This window comes from Aedes aegypti, chromosome 3 (assembly GCF_002204515.2).
Source record: "Aedes aegypti strain LVP_AGWG chromosome 3, AaegL5.0 Primary Assembly, whole genome shotgun sequence".
Classification (NCBI taxonomy): domain Eukaryota; kingdom Metazoa; phylum Arthropoda; class Insecta; order Diptera; family Culicidae; genus Aedes; species Aedes aegypti.
The window spans coordinates 173,937,866-173,950,833 of record NC_035109.1 but is presented as its reverse complement, the minus strand read 5'-3'; the positions used below and the strand labels follow the sequence as shown (position 1 = coordinate 173,950,833).

General features: G+C 39.6%; 3 protein-coding genes across 3 annotated transcripts; 1 reads left to right on the top strand and 2 right to left on the bottom strand.

Annotated features, from left to right (window-relative positions):
• Positions 1 to 70: 70 nt before the first annotated feature.
• On the bottom strand, positions 71 to 3,867 carry LOC5567157 (DALR anticodon-binding domain-containing protein 3). Its single transcript, XM_001651536.2, has 5 exons — positions 3,141 to 3,867; positions 741 to 922; positions 545 to 678; positions 278 to 445; positions 71 to 206 (listed from the first exon to the last, which is right to left on the bottom strand). Exons 1-5 carry the CDS (start codon positions 3,722 to 3,724, stop codon positions 87 to 89), a joined length of 1,188 nt encoding a protein of 395 aa, XP_001651586.1. The 5' UTR covers positions 3,725 to 3,867; the 3' UTR covers positions 71 to 86.
• Positions 3,868 to 4,004: 137 nt separating this feature from the next.
• LOC5567159 lies at positions 4,005 to 7,281 on the top strand. Its single transcript, XM_001651537.2, has 3 exons — positions 4,005 to 4,258; positions 4,344 to 4,636; positions 6,803 to 7,281. Exons 2-3 carry the CDS (start codon positions 4,451 to 4,453, stop codon positions 7,007 to 7,009), a joined length of 393 nt encoding a protein of 130 aa, XP_001651587.1. The 5' UTR covers positions 4,005 to 4,258; positions 4,344 to 4,450; the 3' UTR covers positions 7,010 to 7,281.
• Positions 7,186 to 12,177, bottom strand: LOC5567158 (S-adenosylmethionine mitochondrial carrier protein homolog). Its single transcript, XM_001651539.2, has 3 exons — positions 11,904 to 12,177; positions 11,159 to 11,841; positions 7,186 to 7,435 (listed from the first exon to the last, which is right to left on the bottom strand). Exons 1-3 carry the CDS (start codon positions 11,964 to 11,966, stop codon positions 7,324 to 7,326), a joined length of 858 nt encoding a protein of 285 aa, XP_001651589.1. The 5' UTR covers positions 11,967 to 12,177; the 3' UTR covers positions 7,186 to 7,323.
• Between the last annotated feature and the right edge of the window lie 791 nt (positions 12,178 to 12,968).

The window sequence follows — 12,968 nt, the reverse complement described above, 5'->3', positions numbered from 1 at the left end:
TTCGATAAGGTAGTCTTTTACGGTCATAAAATATTTAGGGACATTTCTCTACAAATTGATAAACTGCTGATTCCATGCCAAAAACGCTACATTTGCGTTACGGCTTCAAGATCCAGAATGTCTAACAATGTAGACAAAATATAATACACTGATTTTAACAAATAAATCCTAGCGTACATAGTGGGCAGCAGATGATCCCGATTTTCCTATCAAATTATACAAAACAGTTTGTTAAGTATTACTACGTCATTTGCTTTGATAAAAACATATAACTTACCGTCAGTATCCGCACTCGCCGATAATATTTGCTGAGACAAATAACCAATCCCGACGTGAATCCAAGCACCAAATGAGGGGACAAACGCGTCAATTGTCCATCGCCTAGGGCCTGTTTCAGCATTTCGGGGAAACCCACCACGTAGACCCAGAACAGGTGCCACTCGTCCTGGAATTGAGAAATTTCTTAGAAATGTATTCCATATGCAAACCTATAAAGTAATTGCCACAACTACAGCATGTCAATGAATCCAGGAACAAAACTTACCTCCTCGCTAAGTAGACTGTAATCAACGTTTTCTAACGGGGGTAGCTCTGGATAGTAACCTGTTTTCTGCTTTTCTGCGAATGTCTTAAACAGAACTGATATCCTAGCATAATTGTAAAGAATGAATGCAGCACCTTTGAATAGAAACACATCTTTTAGTTTTTGAATTTACATTCTTAACATACAGTATACTTACCTTTACTGGATTGATTTTTCTCCTTCCGCATATCAATTGGACTGGATGTTTTGGATTCCAGCATATCGACAATGGCAGCCGACCGGCCCAAGCTAGCGATCGTTTCTTGAAACCGCTGGTGATCTCTAACGCGTATGCCATACTTGTGCTGGGCGATTAACTGCATATCGTTGGCACGTTTCCTACGAAATAAAATCGTTACAGTATAGGGCACATTTGCAGGTATTTCGATTTTTCATACAAAATGATCAACTTTACAGGGTCAGAGGGTAAGAACTGTGAAAATATCATTGAAATCGGACCATAGGGTTTTGAATTAAATTTTCACCTTTTTTCGGACATAACTTGAATTTTAACATATATTTTGAAGTGAACAAAGTGATTTTTTAACAAATTTTAATAATTCTCAATTTTTTAAATGAGGGAATTGGTCGTCTCCTACAACTAGATAATCCAAATTTCAAACTATTCAACATTGAAAGTTTGACCGTTTCACGAATTGATGGATAATCACAGAGAATATGATTGAAAAGTACTTTTTGACTTGTTTACTTTGAATCACACGCTTACTATCTGTAAATATCTGGCAGATTTAATTGAGATTTATGTTTCGACAAATTGAACACTAAAAATTGCAATTTCGAGTTATCTAGTTGTAGCATTAAGGGGACGAGGTCCAACAGTCCAAAGTTGTATATGAGATCATTTAGTTTCCTGAAGACTACTAAAACTAGATACTAAAAATGTATGTTGAAACGCGCGTTATGTCTGACGAGCTGCAAAAATTTTATTCAAGCCGGTCCATAAATAATTGAGATGCCTAAGAAAGTAGATCATATTGTATATACAGTGGCGGAAAAACAATAAGATAACTAAAGAGTTAACAATATAACTCTCAGGAAGTTATGATTTTGTTTGTATACATATGTAATAGCACCAGCATTGTTACGGTTTTGTGCCGCTCGCCATAAAATCTCCGCATATCGTTCTGGTTCATGCTTTCTTGAGCTTCAGCTACTACACTGTCTTCGTGCTGTCTTTTCCCTCTGCGGTGGATTCCCTTTTCTTCAGTTGCCCTGTATCGCTCTCTCTACCAGTGCCCGCCATGTGCAATAAAGAAATTTGCTGACCGATAAAACTGGCGGTGGCTGCCAGGTGGATGGAGCAATTTTAGCAGTGTTCAACATCGATGACGACGATCAAGCTGTGGACTCACCGAACAAAGGAGAGGTTAAAAAGGCAATCAGCGAGCTGAAGAACTATACGGCTGCTGGGAAGGACAAGATACTGGTCGAGCTACTCAAGCACGGAAGTGAGCAGCTTTTCCAGTCGATCCACCGAGTACTTCTGAAGGTATGGAGGACGAAGAAATGCCTACCGGTTGGTAGGGTGGCTCCATACGCCCAATCTGCAAGAAAGGGCACAAACTGGATTCCGCCCAATACAGAGGAATTCTTCTTCTCCTTCTTGGCATTACGTCCCCACTGGGACAGACCCTGTTTTTTAGCTTAGTTATTAACTGAGAAACCACTCGACAGAAGAATTACCCTGCTGAATTCAGCGTACAAAATACTGTCGCGCATCCTGTTTAATAGACTGAGACCGCTCGAGTAGTCCTTCGTCGGCGAATACCAAGCTGGTTTTCGTATGGGGCGGTCAACAAAGGATCAGATGTTTACCTTGCGAATGATCCTCGATAAATTCTGGGAGTATAGCTTGCAGACTCACCATCTGTTTATTGATTTCAAGACGGTGTACGATTCAGTGAAAATAAATGAGCTGTGGTATATAATGTCTGAACATTGTTTTCCAGCGAAGCTAATTAGACTGATACATGCTACGCTGGATGGTTCTAAATGAAGTGTTCGAATTACAGGCGAGGTGTTAACCTCGCTTGTGGTGTTAGACGGATTGAAGCTGAGGTAGTGTTTGATGGAGATGTACTTGAAGTTGATGAAGAGTTGTTTTTTTTTTATATTGGGATACGTATTGTGACATATGACAATGACGTTTCCCGCGTAGTTTGAAGACGTGCTGCGGCTGCGAATAGGGTTTTTTACGGACTACGTAACCATCTTAGGTAGTGCAACTTGCAAACGGAAACAAAATTCGCCATGTATAAAACATTGATCCTTCCGGTGGCTCTCCACGGGCATGAAGCGTGGACGTTGAAAGAGGCAGACTGGAAAACCTCCGTTGTTTTAGATATTATTAGGCGTGTGAAATTCGGCAGACTTCAGTAAGCTGGTCACTTAGTGCAAATGTCGGGAGAAGAAATTGCGAACATAAAAAAATGAAATTGATTATTACAAAAAAGCCGTTAATTTCCAAGAGTTATACTTTTATTCGGTCTTATTGTTTTGTACAGCAGCGTATGTATTCAAATTTACTTTTACTTACTTTATATAATCCGCGGCGATGATACCATTAGAAGTTACAGGTCCACACAGAAGTTCAATACCGGTACTGCCTTTACGACGGTTCCTGGCAATATTGATGACTTGCGGTACTTCTTCCGTTGGACGGTGATTCAAAACTTTGAATCCACAAAAACCTAACACATTTTTAACGACTTCATGAACAACGGAAAGCCTAAAGTCAGTCATGGTAAAATTATCGGGACATAGTTCGTCTGTGTCGGAAATCAGAACAATGTAATTTAGCTCTTCATTGTGAAACCGAAGATTGTCTTCAATGCAATTCGTGATGAAATAACGAAACACTGATTCCCGTTTGAGATGCAATTCAGCAGATAAATTGGTGATTTCTATGGTTTCCAGAGGTAAGTTCCATTCGATGCTTTCCTCAATTAGTGATTGCGTTTCAAAGCTCACGTCGGTCGGCGTTGGAGGAATAAATTTGACCACGATGTCACCACATTGCGCCAACTGTTTGGATTGATAACGTATTGAATACCGACTGATGTTGAACCATTTTTGCAGAGCTTTTTTCAAGTGTTCTTCAAATTTTTCCATGTCATGCATTATCTAGATATTCTGTATTCGTTTTCTAACGTAAATTCAGTTTGTTTCACTAAATATATCTTACTATTTTATAATTTTTTATATGAAATTTTCTATACACTTCCCCGATCTACAGCTGATAGCACATCGCACTGACATTTGTTTACGTTACTGTGCGTTACGGAAATTTACCACCCACCTTCCCTTCCTGTGAGCACGTAAAGTGGGTGGTGAAGTGCTGTGAACGTACCCTTTGTTGACAACCCTCGTTCGTCACCTTCTCGCAATCTCTCGCGGGAGGCTTCGAGCAGGACCCAGATGCTTCTCCCCCAGCAAAGTTCAAAGTTGTTTTCGCTGCACACGACTGTCCGTAAAAACAGCGGCCGCGCAGCAGTGAACAAGTACTCAACATCAGTTCAACAGTGAAAACTTCAAAGTGCACCCGACAAAGAACGCAAAACAGTGAAAAAATATTAAATTGCAATACCAGCTCTTGGTGAAAAGTGTTCTTGTGTTTCTCCCACGCGTAAATCTAATTAACTTCAACGGAGTATCGTGAGTTGGACAGAGTTTCAAATCTATACTGTGTAAAATGTAAAATTCCTACGTGATTAATACATTGTGACGACTACCTAAATAGGCCTCATCCATTTGCAATCAAAAGAAGAACACGAGAATCCGCTTATCTTTTCGCCAGAAGAAGGGGTCATAAATTACAATCAGCATAAGCGGAACGAAAACGACGAAATGAGCTCCAATCTAACGCAAACAGTCTTAACGGTGCTGAACGTCACCACCATGAAGAATACGACCGAATCTGGCCTGGGAGCGGAGGTGCCTGATAACAAACACTATCCCGGCAATTCGGAAAGCCTGAACTTCCTATTCATTCCACTGGCTGTCCTCATTACCGTGATGCTCCTATCAGTTATGGTAAGGTTTTGGATTTGAAGGATCCTAATAACATTCCCCAGAATGAACCATTCCTCAGAAATCCTCAGAAAAGTATATCTAAATACCTTAACATATTAACTTCAAAATGAACTAAGAGATTTTTCAAACTTTCGTTTGTACCTATTTTAAGAAATTAGGATTCAGTATAACAAATCAAATGCGAACCATTGACTTTGACAAGAGCGATAATGATTAATTATAAATTTTATCACGATTTATGATTAAAAATGTTGATTAATTTGTTATAACGAAGTTCAAAAGATTTTCACAATTGGAAATTCGTTAATCATTAGTAACATTCATTGGTGTATACAGCCATTCCATGAAAAAACGATCTAGTGGGTCACCGAATGCCCTGAAAATTTGCTATTTTGTTCCTTATCCGAAATAAGGATACACGTGTTTTTGGATTTTTTGATTAGGGTGACCATTTACGAAATAGAGTGACCAGAAAAATCGCAATTTTGCTGCTTTGGTGTTCGGAAAATTTGTCTAGAGCATCGAACTGATTGCTCATTTCGATGCAATGGATCATTAAAATAACCAAAACGGCCGCTATGGAAAGCATAGATAGAGCCACCGTAGCCTTGTGTGTTTGACAGAACAGCAATGCTGTCACAATGTTAAATTCCATATACAGTGGCGCCTTTGTTTCGATGTTTTGCACTTGCAAAAACTACCTTCAATGATCCATTACGAACATTATCCATTTCACCCTTGGAAGAAAGTTCACATTCCGGAGAAACGTCCTTTCTTCTATTCTTGCCACGTTTAGTGACAGTTTTAAAACGAAAGGAGACGAGACCTCCCAAGAGGTTTTTTTCCAAGCAGGATTACCACCGTTAGCTTTCGCCAACGGGTCCAACGAAAAATCGAAGGCACGGGTCCAAACAAGGATCGTAAAGGGATCAATAATAGAAAAAAATAGTACTGAAAAGTACCGTTTTTAATTTTAGCACTGAAAAGTATTTTTGTAGCAATGGGTTAATTCTACGAGTGGCGTGAGGTGACAATTGTCGGTGTCGTATGGACCGATGCACGAGTTCACTATCTGACGTTTGAGCGGTGCCGTGTTATTTACGTGACCATGGCAACAAACGTCAAATTAGTGAACTCGTGCATTGGTCCATGGACCAATGCACGCGTTCACTATTTGACGTTTTAGCGGTGCCGTGTTATTTACGTGACCATGGAAACTAGTGAATTCGGCACCGCTCAAACGTCAAACAAGTGAACTCTTGCATTGGTCCATAGCGAGGTGACAATTCTCGACTCGAGTGAACGGTCTTCTTTTATCCTCGACTTTATTTTTCTTTTCTGCTCTAATTGCGGGCAATGTTTACTTAAAATGACATCCGGACCAACATCCGGACGACGAATGTTCACCGGATGAACATGAAGTGGATGAATGCACAACGAAATCGTTCATGTTTTGTAAACACGGCCCGCAGTAAAAGGTGTTCTTCCCGATGTAAGAAGCAGCGTGACGTCATTGTAAATTAGTTCATGGAGAGTCACTTCACTCGAGTAGAGAATTGTCACCTCGCTATACGAGACCGACAATAATTGTCACCTCACGCCACTCGTAGAATAAACCCAACTGTTCTATTGCTTTAGGTAGTTTTTAAAAAACTTCCTAGAGCAGAGAGAATTCCTGTACGCACAGCACGAAGGTACGATGCGCACTGCTACTTCCGACATTGTGTTTAGCGTGCAGGAGGCGCAGTGCTGGTGGGGAAGCGGAGGACGCTATTCGATTTAGTGCCAGAGGGAATATATCAATGGATAATTTGTATCTCATACTTGTGGGACAGGCGCCTGCTTGTGCATGTCAACGGGGGAGGCTTGGTGGGTCCTCACCTAGCCCGTGTCTAGATAGGCGGACGATGGTCTGCAAAGGTGTGTATCGAGCAATTTCAAATTACAATAACAATCTCACAATTTATAAAAAATCACTTTTTCAATTTTGATGGAAAATTATATTTCCGGAGAATGGTACATTTTGGGAATGAGTTATCTGGGGAATGGCACATTCTGGAAAATGAGATTATGTAGCGTTATGAGGAACTGTTTTCGGGGAAATGTTATAGAATTAATTTGAAGAGTATTCGCTATTCTTAACTGGAAACCCATTCGAAATTTCAGGTGTACCTAATGGCCAGGAAGAAGCATAAGATCTTCCACAAGCATGCCTACGTGCCGAGCTTCTCGTTCGATTCGTCGGATCTCGAAGACGACAATGACCTGGAAACGGAACACTTACTGAAAGGTAAGCTTCGCCTAGATGAACCGTACTTCAAAGGAATCAATAGTAGCCGAACATACACCAGTGGCAATGAACTGTACGCTTAAAGAAGGCTGAAGCAACAGCTTGATAATCTCTACGCCTCCTGAAGAAGATGCCATAATTGATGCTGGTCCAATCGACTGGTATTAGCCGCTCATGTTAGTATTACGAGTTAGTATTTATTCGCAACCCAGGCATACACGAACACCAAAAAAATAATCCATTTATTTTATGTGATAAGTGCTTTTTTCTTATTATTGTTTATTGTTACCAATTTGTCTCTTTGGAATCTACCATACTATTATTATAGTAAAAAAATAAGCTGTGCTTTGACTAAGTTCAAAAACAGTTACACATGTAAATCACGTTTGCGTCCAACTTATTTGTTGTCATCCGAACTCAGTATCCGTGATGTGAGGTCGTAGAATCCGAAGAATATGGCTCCTCCCAGTGTTATCCACAGCACCCGCGGTACAAATCCGGCGAAGATTCTATAAATAGAAAATGTAGAATCGTTTAATCACAATTCACGTCAGGCTTGATTGAACAATGCGAAAATAGTCGACCTTATATCGAAAATCAAAAAGCACACAAGTTTTTACACAAAACAGCTCAAAAAGTTGTGTAAAATGACGAAAAACTATTTTTGAATTACATATGAAAACCCAAAACTGACATTGACAAACTCGGGCCTTCCTTAACCGAGTGGTTAGAGTCCAAGTCAAAAAGCAAAGCCATGCTGGAGGTGTCTGGGTTCAATTCCCGGTCGGTCCAGTATCTTTTCGTAATGGAAATTTCCTCGACTTCCCTACCTGCACACGATATACGAATGCGAAAATGGCAACTTAGGCAAAGAAATCTCTCAGTTAATAACTGTGGAAGTGCTCATAAGAACTCTAAGCTGGGTAGCAGGCTCTGTCCCAGCGGGGACGTAATGCCAAGAAGAAGAAGTAGAAGAAGAAACTCGTTCATCTCTTTTAAGTTGACAAGATACCATGATGATGATGATTATAAGACCAAGATAACATGGTATTTTGTGAAGCATCTAATGGTCCTGGACATTACTGTACCACTGCAGTATCTTCCTTATCAAATTCTACCAAATGACCATTATGCCAAACAACTGCCTGCCATGTATGTAGCCGCTTAAAGTGACCAGACATCTTTGGCTTCAATGCGGGACAACATTTGTAAACTTTTGAAAATTTGTGTGAGGGTTCATTCGCAGATTTCATAACGCTAAACATAGCCATATTTTATACACTTCCACTGAATGAATATTCTACTTTTTTCGTATGAGGTGAAACATTGTTCTTTTAAAAGTGCCAAGAATGGGATCCGGCTCCTTATTGTAGTGGGATTTTTATAATCTGTTGTAAAAAAAATTTCAATGCTGAACAGATAATAAATAACAAAATAAGTAAAAATTTAGACCTGAATCACGTAAAATATCACGTGATACCAATATTTTTTAGGAGTTCCAATCAGAACATTGTAAGCTTTTCAAATCGTTTTCATACTGAAGCAAAAGTTTTTAGTATTTCAAACTGAATCCTAGATCTAGAAGGATTCTGATTTAGAAATCCCTCAGAATTTAGACTTGTTTTTTTGCTAAATTTTGCAGGAATCCAAAAATTGTTTGATAACAGAACAAATGCAAAATATTGAAAGATTCTGAACAGAATCATGTGAGGTTTCCTAACAGTATTGTGAGGAGATTCTGAACCAGAACATGAGCTGAAAATATAATAAATACTGTTCCGTACCTTGTAAGTTTAAAAAAAAAATCAAGCTAAGATATTGTGAAAATTTTCAACCGTGAATAATGTAAAAATTCTGATTTTAAACAGAATTGTGTCAAAATTCCGGCTATAGGTAAATCCGTGGATTCCATAAAATTTGATCAAAAAGTAATCAGTTATCGCCATGTTGAGTATGAACCGAGTTATGTAAGGATCCCATTAATATTTTTCAAAGTATCAAGGTGAAATTTGTAATAATAAAAACCAAGTTCTGTAAAGATATCGACTAGAATCCTGGATCCTGATAAGAATATTGTTAGTCCATGGAGAAACCTGGACTACTCATGTGGATGTTAATTTTGAGTTTCCATATAACATTGAATAACATTTGGTTATCCCTACAATCCGGGACGTTTTCCGGGACGATTGGTGATGCGGGACAGGCTGCTTAAATCCGGGACTGTCCCGCACAATCCGGGACGTCTGGTCACTTTAAATTAACATATTGGTACATAGGGTAGGTGTACCAGTTATGAACATAATGGTATCCTATTTCGCCATACGGGATAATTTGATTATCTTCAAGTTTTTAATAATTTTATGTGTTTAAGTAGTTTGATATCAAATAGTCGGTTATGACTTCCGAACTATGATTGGAAAATACCCAAAAATTTATGTTGAAATATGGGATGGTACACAAATTATGTCACGCTAAATTTCAACTTTTCCGACCCCTCCCCCCGTTTGTCACGTTTTTTGTATGAGACCTCCAAAATTTTTGTAAGGGTTGTCACGCTTGGCTTGACCCCCTCCCCCCCCCTTGGAGCGTGACGTAATTTGTGCATGATTCCTGTAAATATTTCATGCCTACCAAAGTTGATCATTTTGTATGGACAATCGAAAACGTTGAAAATGTATTGTCCAATTCTGTGTATCTAATAAATCCCATAAGGGCCCGTCCATAAATGACGTAGCAGTTTAGGGGGAGGGGAGTATACGATTTTGTGACGAAGCTTATATTAGGTGTGGGATATTATGCTACGCCCTGGGCGTCAAAAATTAGCTCAAATATGCTAAAGAGCATAATAATTAATAACATGATTTTGCTTTGTAGCAAATACATATAGGGAAAGTGTATCAATTAAGGCTATAGTGATTCCCTATTTGGCCATATTTAATTTCTCGAAAACTTCCACATTTAGGATATTTTCGAATGTTTCAACATCAAGACATATTTGATATCAAACTACTTAAACACATAAAATTATTAAAAACTTGAAGATAATCAAATTATCCCGTATGGCGAAATAGGATACCTATGTCCATAACTGGTACACCTACCCTATGTACCAATATGTTAATTTAAAGTGACCAGACGTCCCGGATTGTGCGGGACAGTCCCGGATTTAAGCAGCCTGTCCCGCATCACCAATCGTCCCGGAAAACGTCCCGGATTGTAGGGATAACCAAATGTTATTCAATGTTATATGGAAACTCAAAATTAACATCCACATGAGTAGTCCAGGTTTCTCCATGGACTAACAATATTCTTATCAGAATCCAGGATTCTAGTCAATATCTTTACAGAACTTGGTTTTTATTATTAAAAATTTCACCTTGATACTTTGAAAAATATTAATGGGATCCTTACATAACTCGGTTCATACTCAACATGGCGATAACTGATTACTTTTTGATCAAATTTTATGGAATCCACAGATTTACCTATAGCCGGAATTTTGACACAATTCTGTTTAAAATCAGAATTTTTACATTATTCACGGTTGAAAATTTTCACAATATCTTAGCTTGATTTTTTTTAAACTTACAAGGTACGGAACAGTATTTATTATATTTTCAGCTCATGTTCTGGTTCAGAATCTCCTCACAATACTGTTAGGAAACCTCACATGATTCTGTTCAGAATCTTTCAATATTTTGCATTTGTTCTGTTATCAAACAATTTTTGGATTCCTGCAAAATTTAGCAAAAAAACAAGTCTAAATTCTGAGGGATTTCTAAATCAGAATCCTTCTAGATCTAGGATTCAGTTTGAAATACTAAAAACTTTTGCTTCAGTATGAAAACGATTTGAAAAGCTTACAATGTTCTGATTGGAACTCCTAAAAAAATATTGGTATCACGTGATATTTTACGTGTGTCGATTATTTGTCGTGATTTGTCGATTATTTTAGACTAAACTGCTTTTCGGTTTTCATATTACCTCAAATTTTACTTGGGCATTTAAAAGAACAATGTTTCACCTCATACGAAAAAAGTAGAATATTCATTCAGTGGAAGTGTATAAAATATGGCTATGTTTAGCGTTATGAAATCTGCGAATGAACCCTCACACAAATTTTCAAAAGTTTACAAATGTTGTCCCGCATTGAAGCCAAAGATGTCTGGTCACTTTATGTTAATTGTAAATTACAATACGTAAAAACTGTCTGAGCTTCAAAGCCAACTTACCCTCGAATTCCTCGCTCTCGATAAATTCCTCGTAGGATCCTAAATGCGCTGGTTTTACTCGCTTCCGTCCGGTCGGCCAACATAATTCTGGTCTTCACCACGTCCAGTGGAGTTGTGAGCCCGGCTGCAATACCACCGGCAATTGCACCACAGACTGCAACCGAAACCGGTGTCAGTGCCGTTCCCGTTACCGAAGTCCAGTTGAGCTTCAAATACTCCCACAGAGGAAACTGAATGAATGAGAACGGAACTTCTCGCATAATGGTGGTACCGAAGCCACGGTACAGCCCTCGTCGTATTCCTTCCGTTTTAAGTGCTTGGTAGAGGATTTGCACCGAGGACGTATTGTACTTGATGGACAGGGCCTGCCTCCGTTGTTTTGCAATCTCCACCGGAACACGAATCAAACAGGCCACTATTTCCGCACATGCCGCCGATGCCATGTGCACGTAGGGTTGCTGTGATTTGGTGGCCAGGGCACCCAGGTGCGACTTGAGTCCATCGTATGTGCAGAAGAACAGGGCGGCTGTTGGGGCGCTTCCGGCAGCTGCCGGTGCCAATCCCTTGTAGATACCGCGGAAGCCACCGGACCTGATGAAGCCGCGTTCGCTCTGAAGTCGCGTTTTGATCGTGTCTATTGGGAAGAGAACGACGTCCACCACCAACCCGGCGACTCCACCGGACTGATTGTTCCGTTATTAGATAACAATATAGCTAACTGCTCTAGTGTAAATTTAATACTCACAATCAACGAAGACCAGTACACATAGTCCGCGGCAGAATGTGAGGTAGTTTCCAACGTCGTCATGTTGGATCAGTTTGCTGCAGATAAGTGGATAACCGATTCGTGTGGGAGGATGATCGAGCGAGCGAGTTGAAATGCAGAAGCAGAGCACTGCAAACTGCAACCCCTTCGTGAAAACACTGTGCACAATGTGCGAGTGCGATTAATCGCACGTAAACACAAACATCTGTGAACGCACCCACCTGACGATTTTGGCGTAGGACTACGTCGCGTAACGGCTCTTGATGTTTGTGGAACAAAAACGAGAAGAAAGCTGATTAATAGAACAATGAAAAATGTACTTAATTTTTTAGTAGGGTTTCAATACAGAGCAATTGAGTCCAAGAGAATGTCCAACATTGAATTTGAATCAAGTTTCAATTTATAATCAGAATGCAACGCAGTTTTTCCGGAGCTTGTTTAAATGTGTGATTCATGTAAATACAATGTACTCAGGCATATGGACTATCGATAAACATAGGAACCACTTATAAAAATTTGCCACAAGGAATCGGGTTGAAATTCATAAATTTGCCTTAAGAAACCGAAATTTGAAAACAAAAATAGTTTTTGCGGCAACCTGGAATCGAACCAAGGACCTTGCGATTGATAGGCTCGTGCGTACGTCCCGCGACTATCGACGTCTTGGTGTGGAGTGATGCAAAAACGATACATAAAGCGTTCGTATTGCGATAATCGTTCCATCTTTCATAAGGCAAAATGTATGAATTTCGATAGTCCAGTTCGCTGCGGATTCCGTTTGGCCCCGCTAGATAGAAAGACTCAATGATTGGGTGATCACTAGGCCTCTGCACTGTTTTGATTTTGTATGGGATTTGGCAATGGGAAACAATGATTTTGGTGCAGAGCCCTATAATCGTTTCACCTTTCATAAGGCAACGCCTATCGGTAGGTATTTGAATTTCGATAGTCCAGTTCGCTGCGTGGATGAGATAAAAATGCTGCCTTTTCTAGGGCTTATCTAACACAGATCCAACCTTGAGTGAAGCGAGGTTAGCGTGCAAC

Bases quoted from the DNA above. Each gene is read 5' to 3' on its own strand.
- LOC5567157 (XM_001651536.2), bottom strand. From the start codon at position 3,724: ATGCATGACATGGAAAAATTTGAAGAACACTTGAAAAAAGCTCTGCAA. The intron at 679-740 runs GTAAGTATACTG...TTCTATTCAAAG, and splicing joins GAAAAATCAATCCAGTAAAG to GTGCTGCATTCATTCTTTAC. The intron at 207-277 runs GTAAGTTATATG...ATAATTTGATAG, and splicing joins GGCGAGTGCGGATACTGACG to GAAAATCGGGATCATCTGCT.
- LOC5567159 (XM_001651537.2), top strand. From the start codon at position 4,451: ATGAGCTCCAATCTAACGCAAACAGTCTTAACGGTGCTGAACGTCACC. The intron at 4,637-6,802 runs GTAAGGTTTTGG...TCGAAATTTCAG, and splicing joins TGATGCTCCTATCAGTTATG to GTGTACCTAATGGCCAGGAA.
- LOC5567158 (XM_001651539.2), bottom strand. From the start codon at position 11,966: ATGACGACGTTGGAAACTACCTCACATTCTGCCGCGGACTATGTGTAC. The intron at 11,842-11,903 runs GTGAGTATTAAA...CGGAACAATCAG, and splicing joins TGTACTGGTCTTCGTTGATT to TCCGGTGGAGTCGCCGGGTT. The intron at 7,436-11,158 runs GTAAGTTGGCTT...TTCTATTTATAG, and splicing joins CGAGAGCGAGGAATTCGAGG to AATCTTCGCCGGATTTGTAC.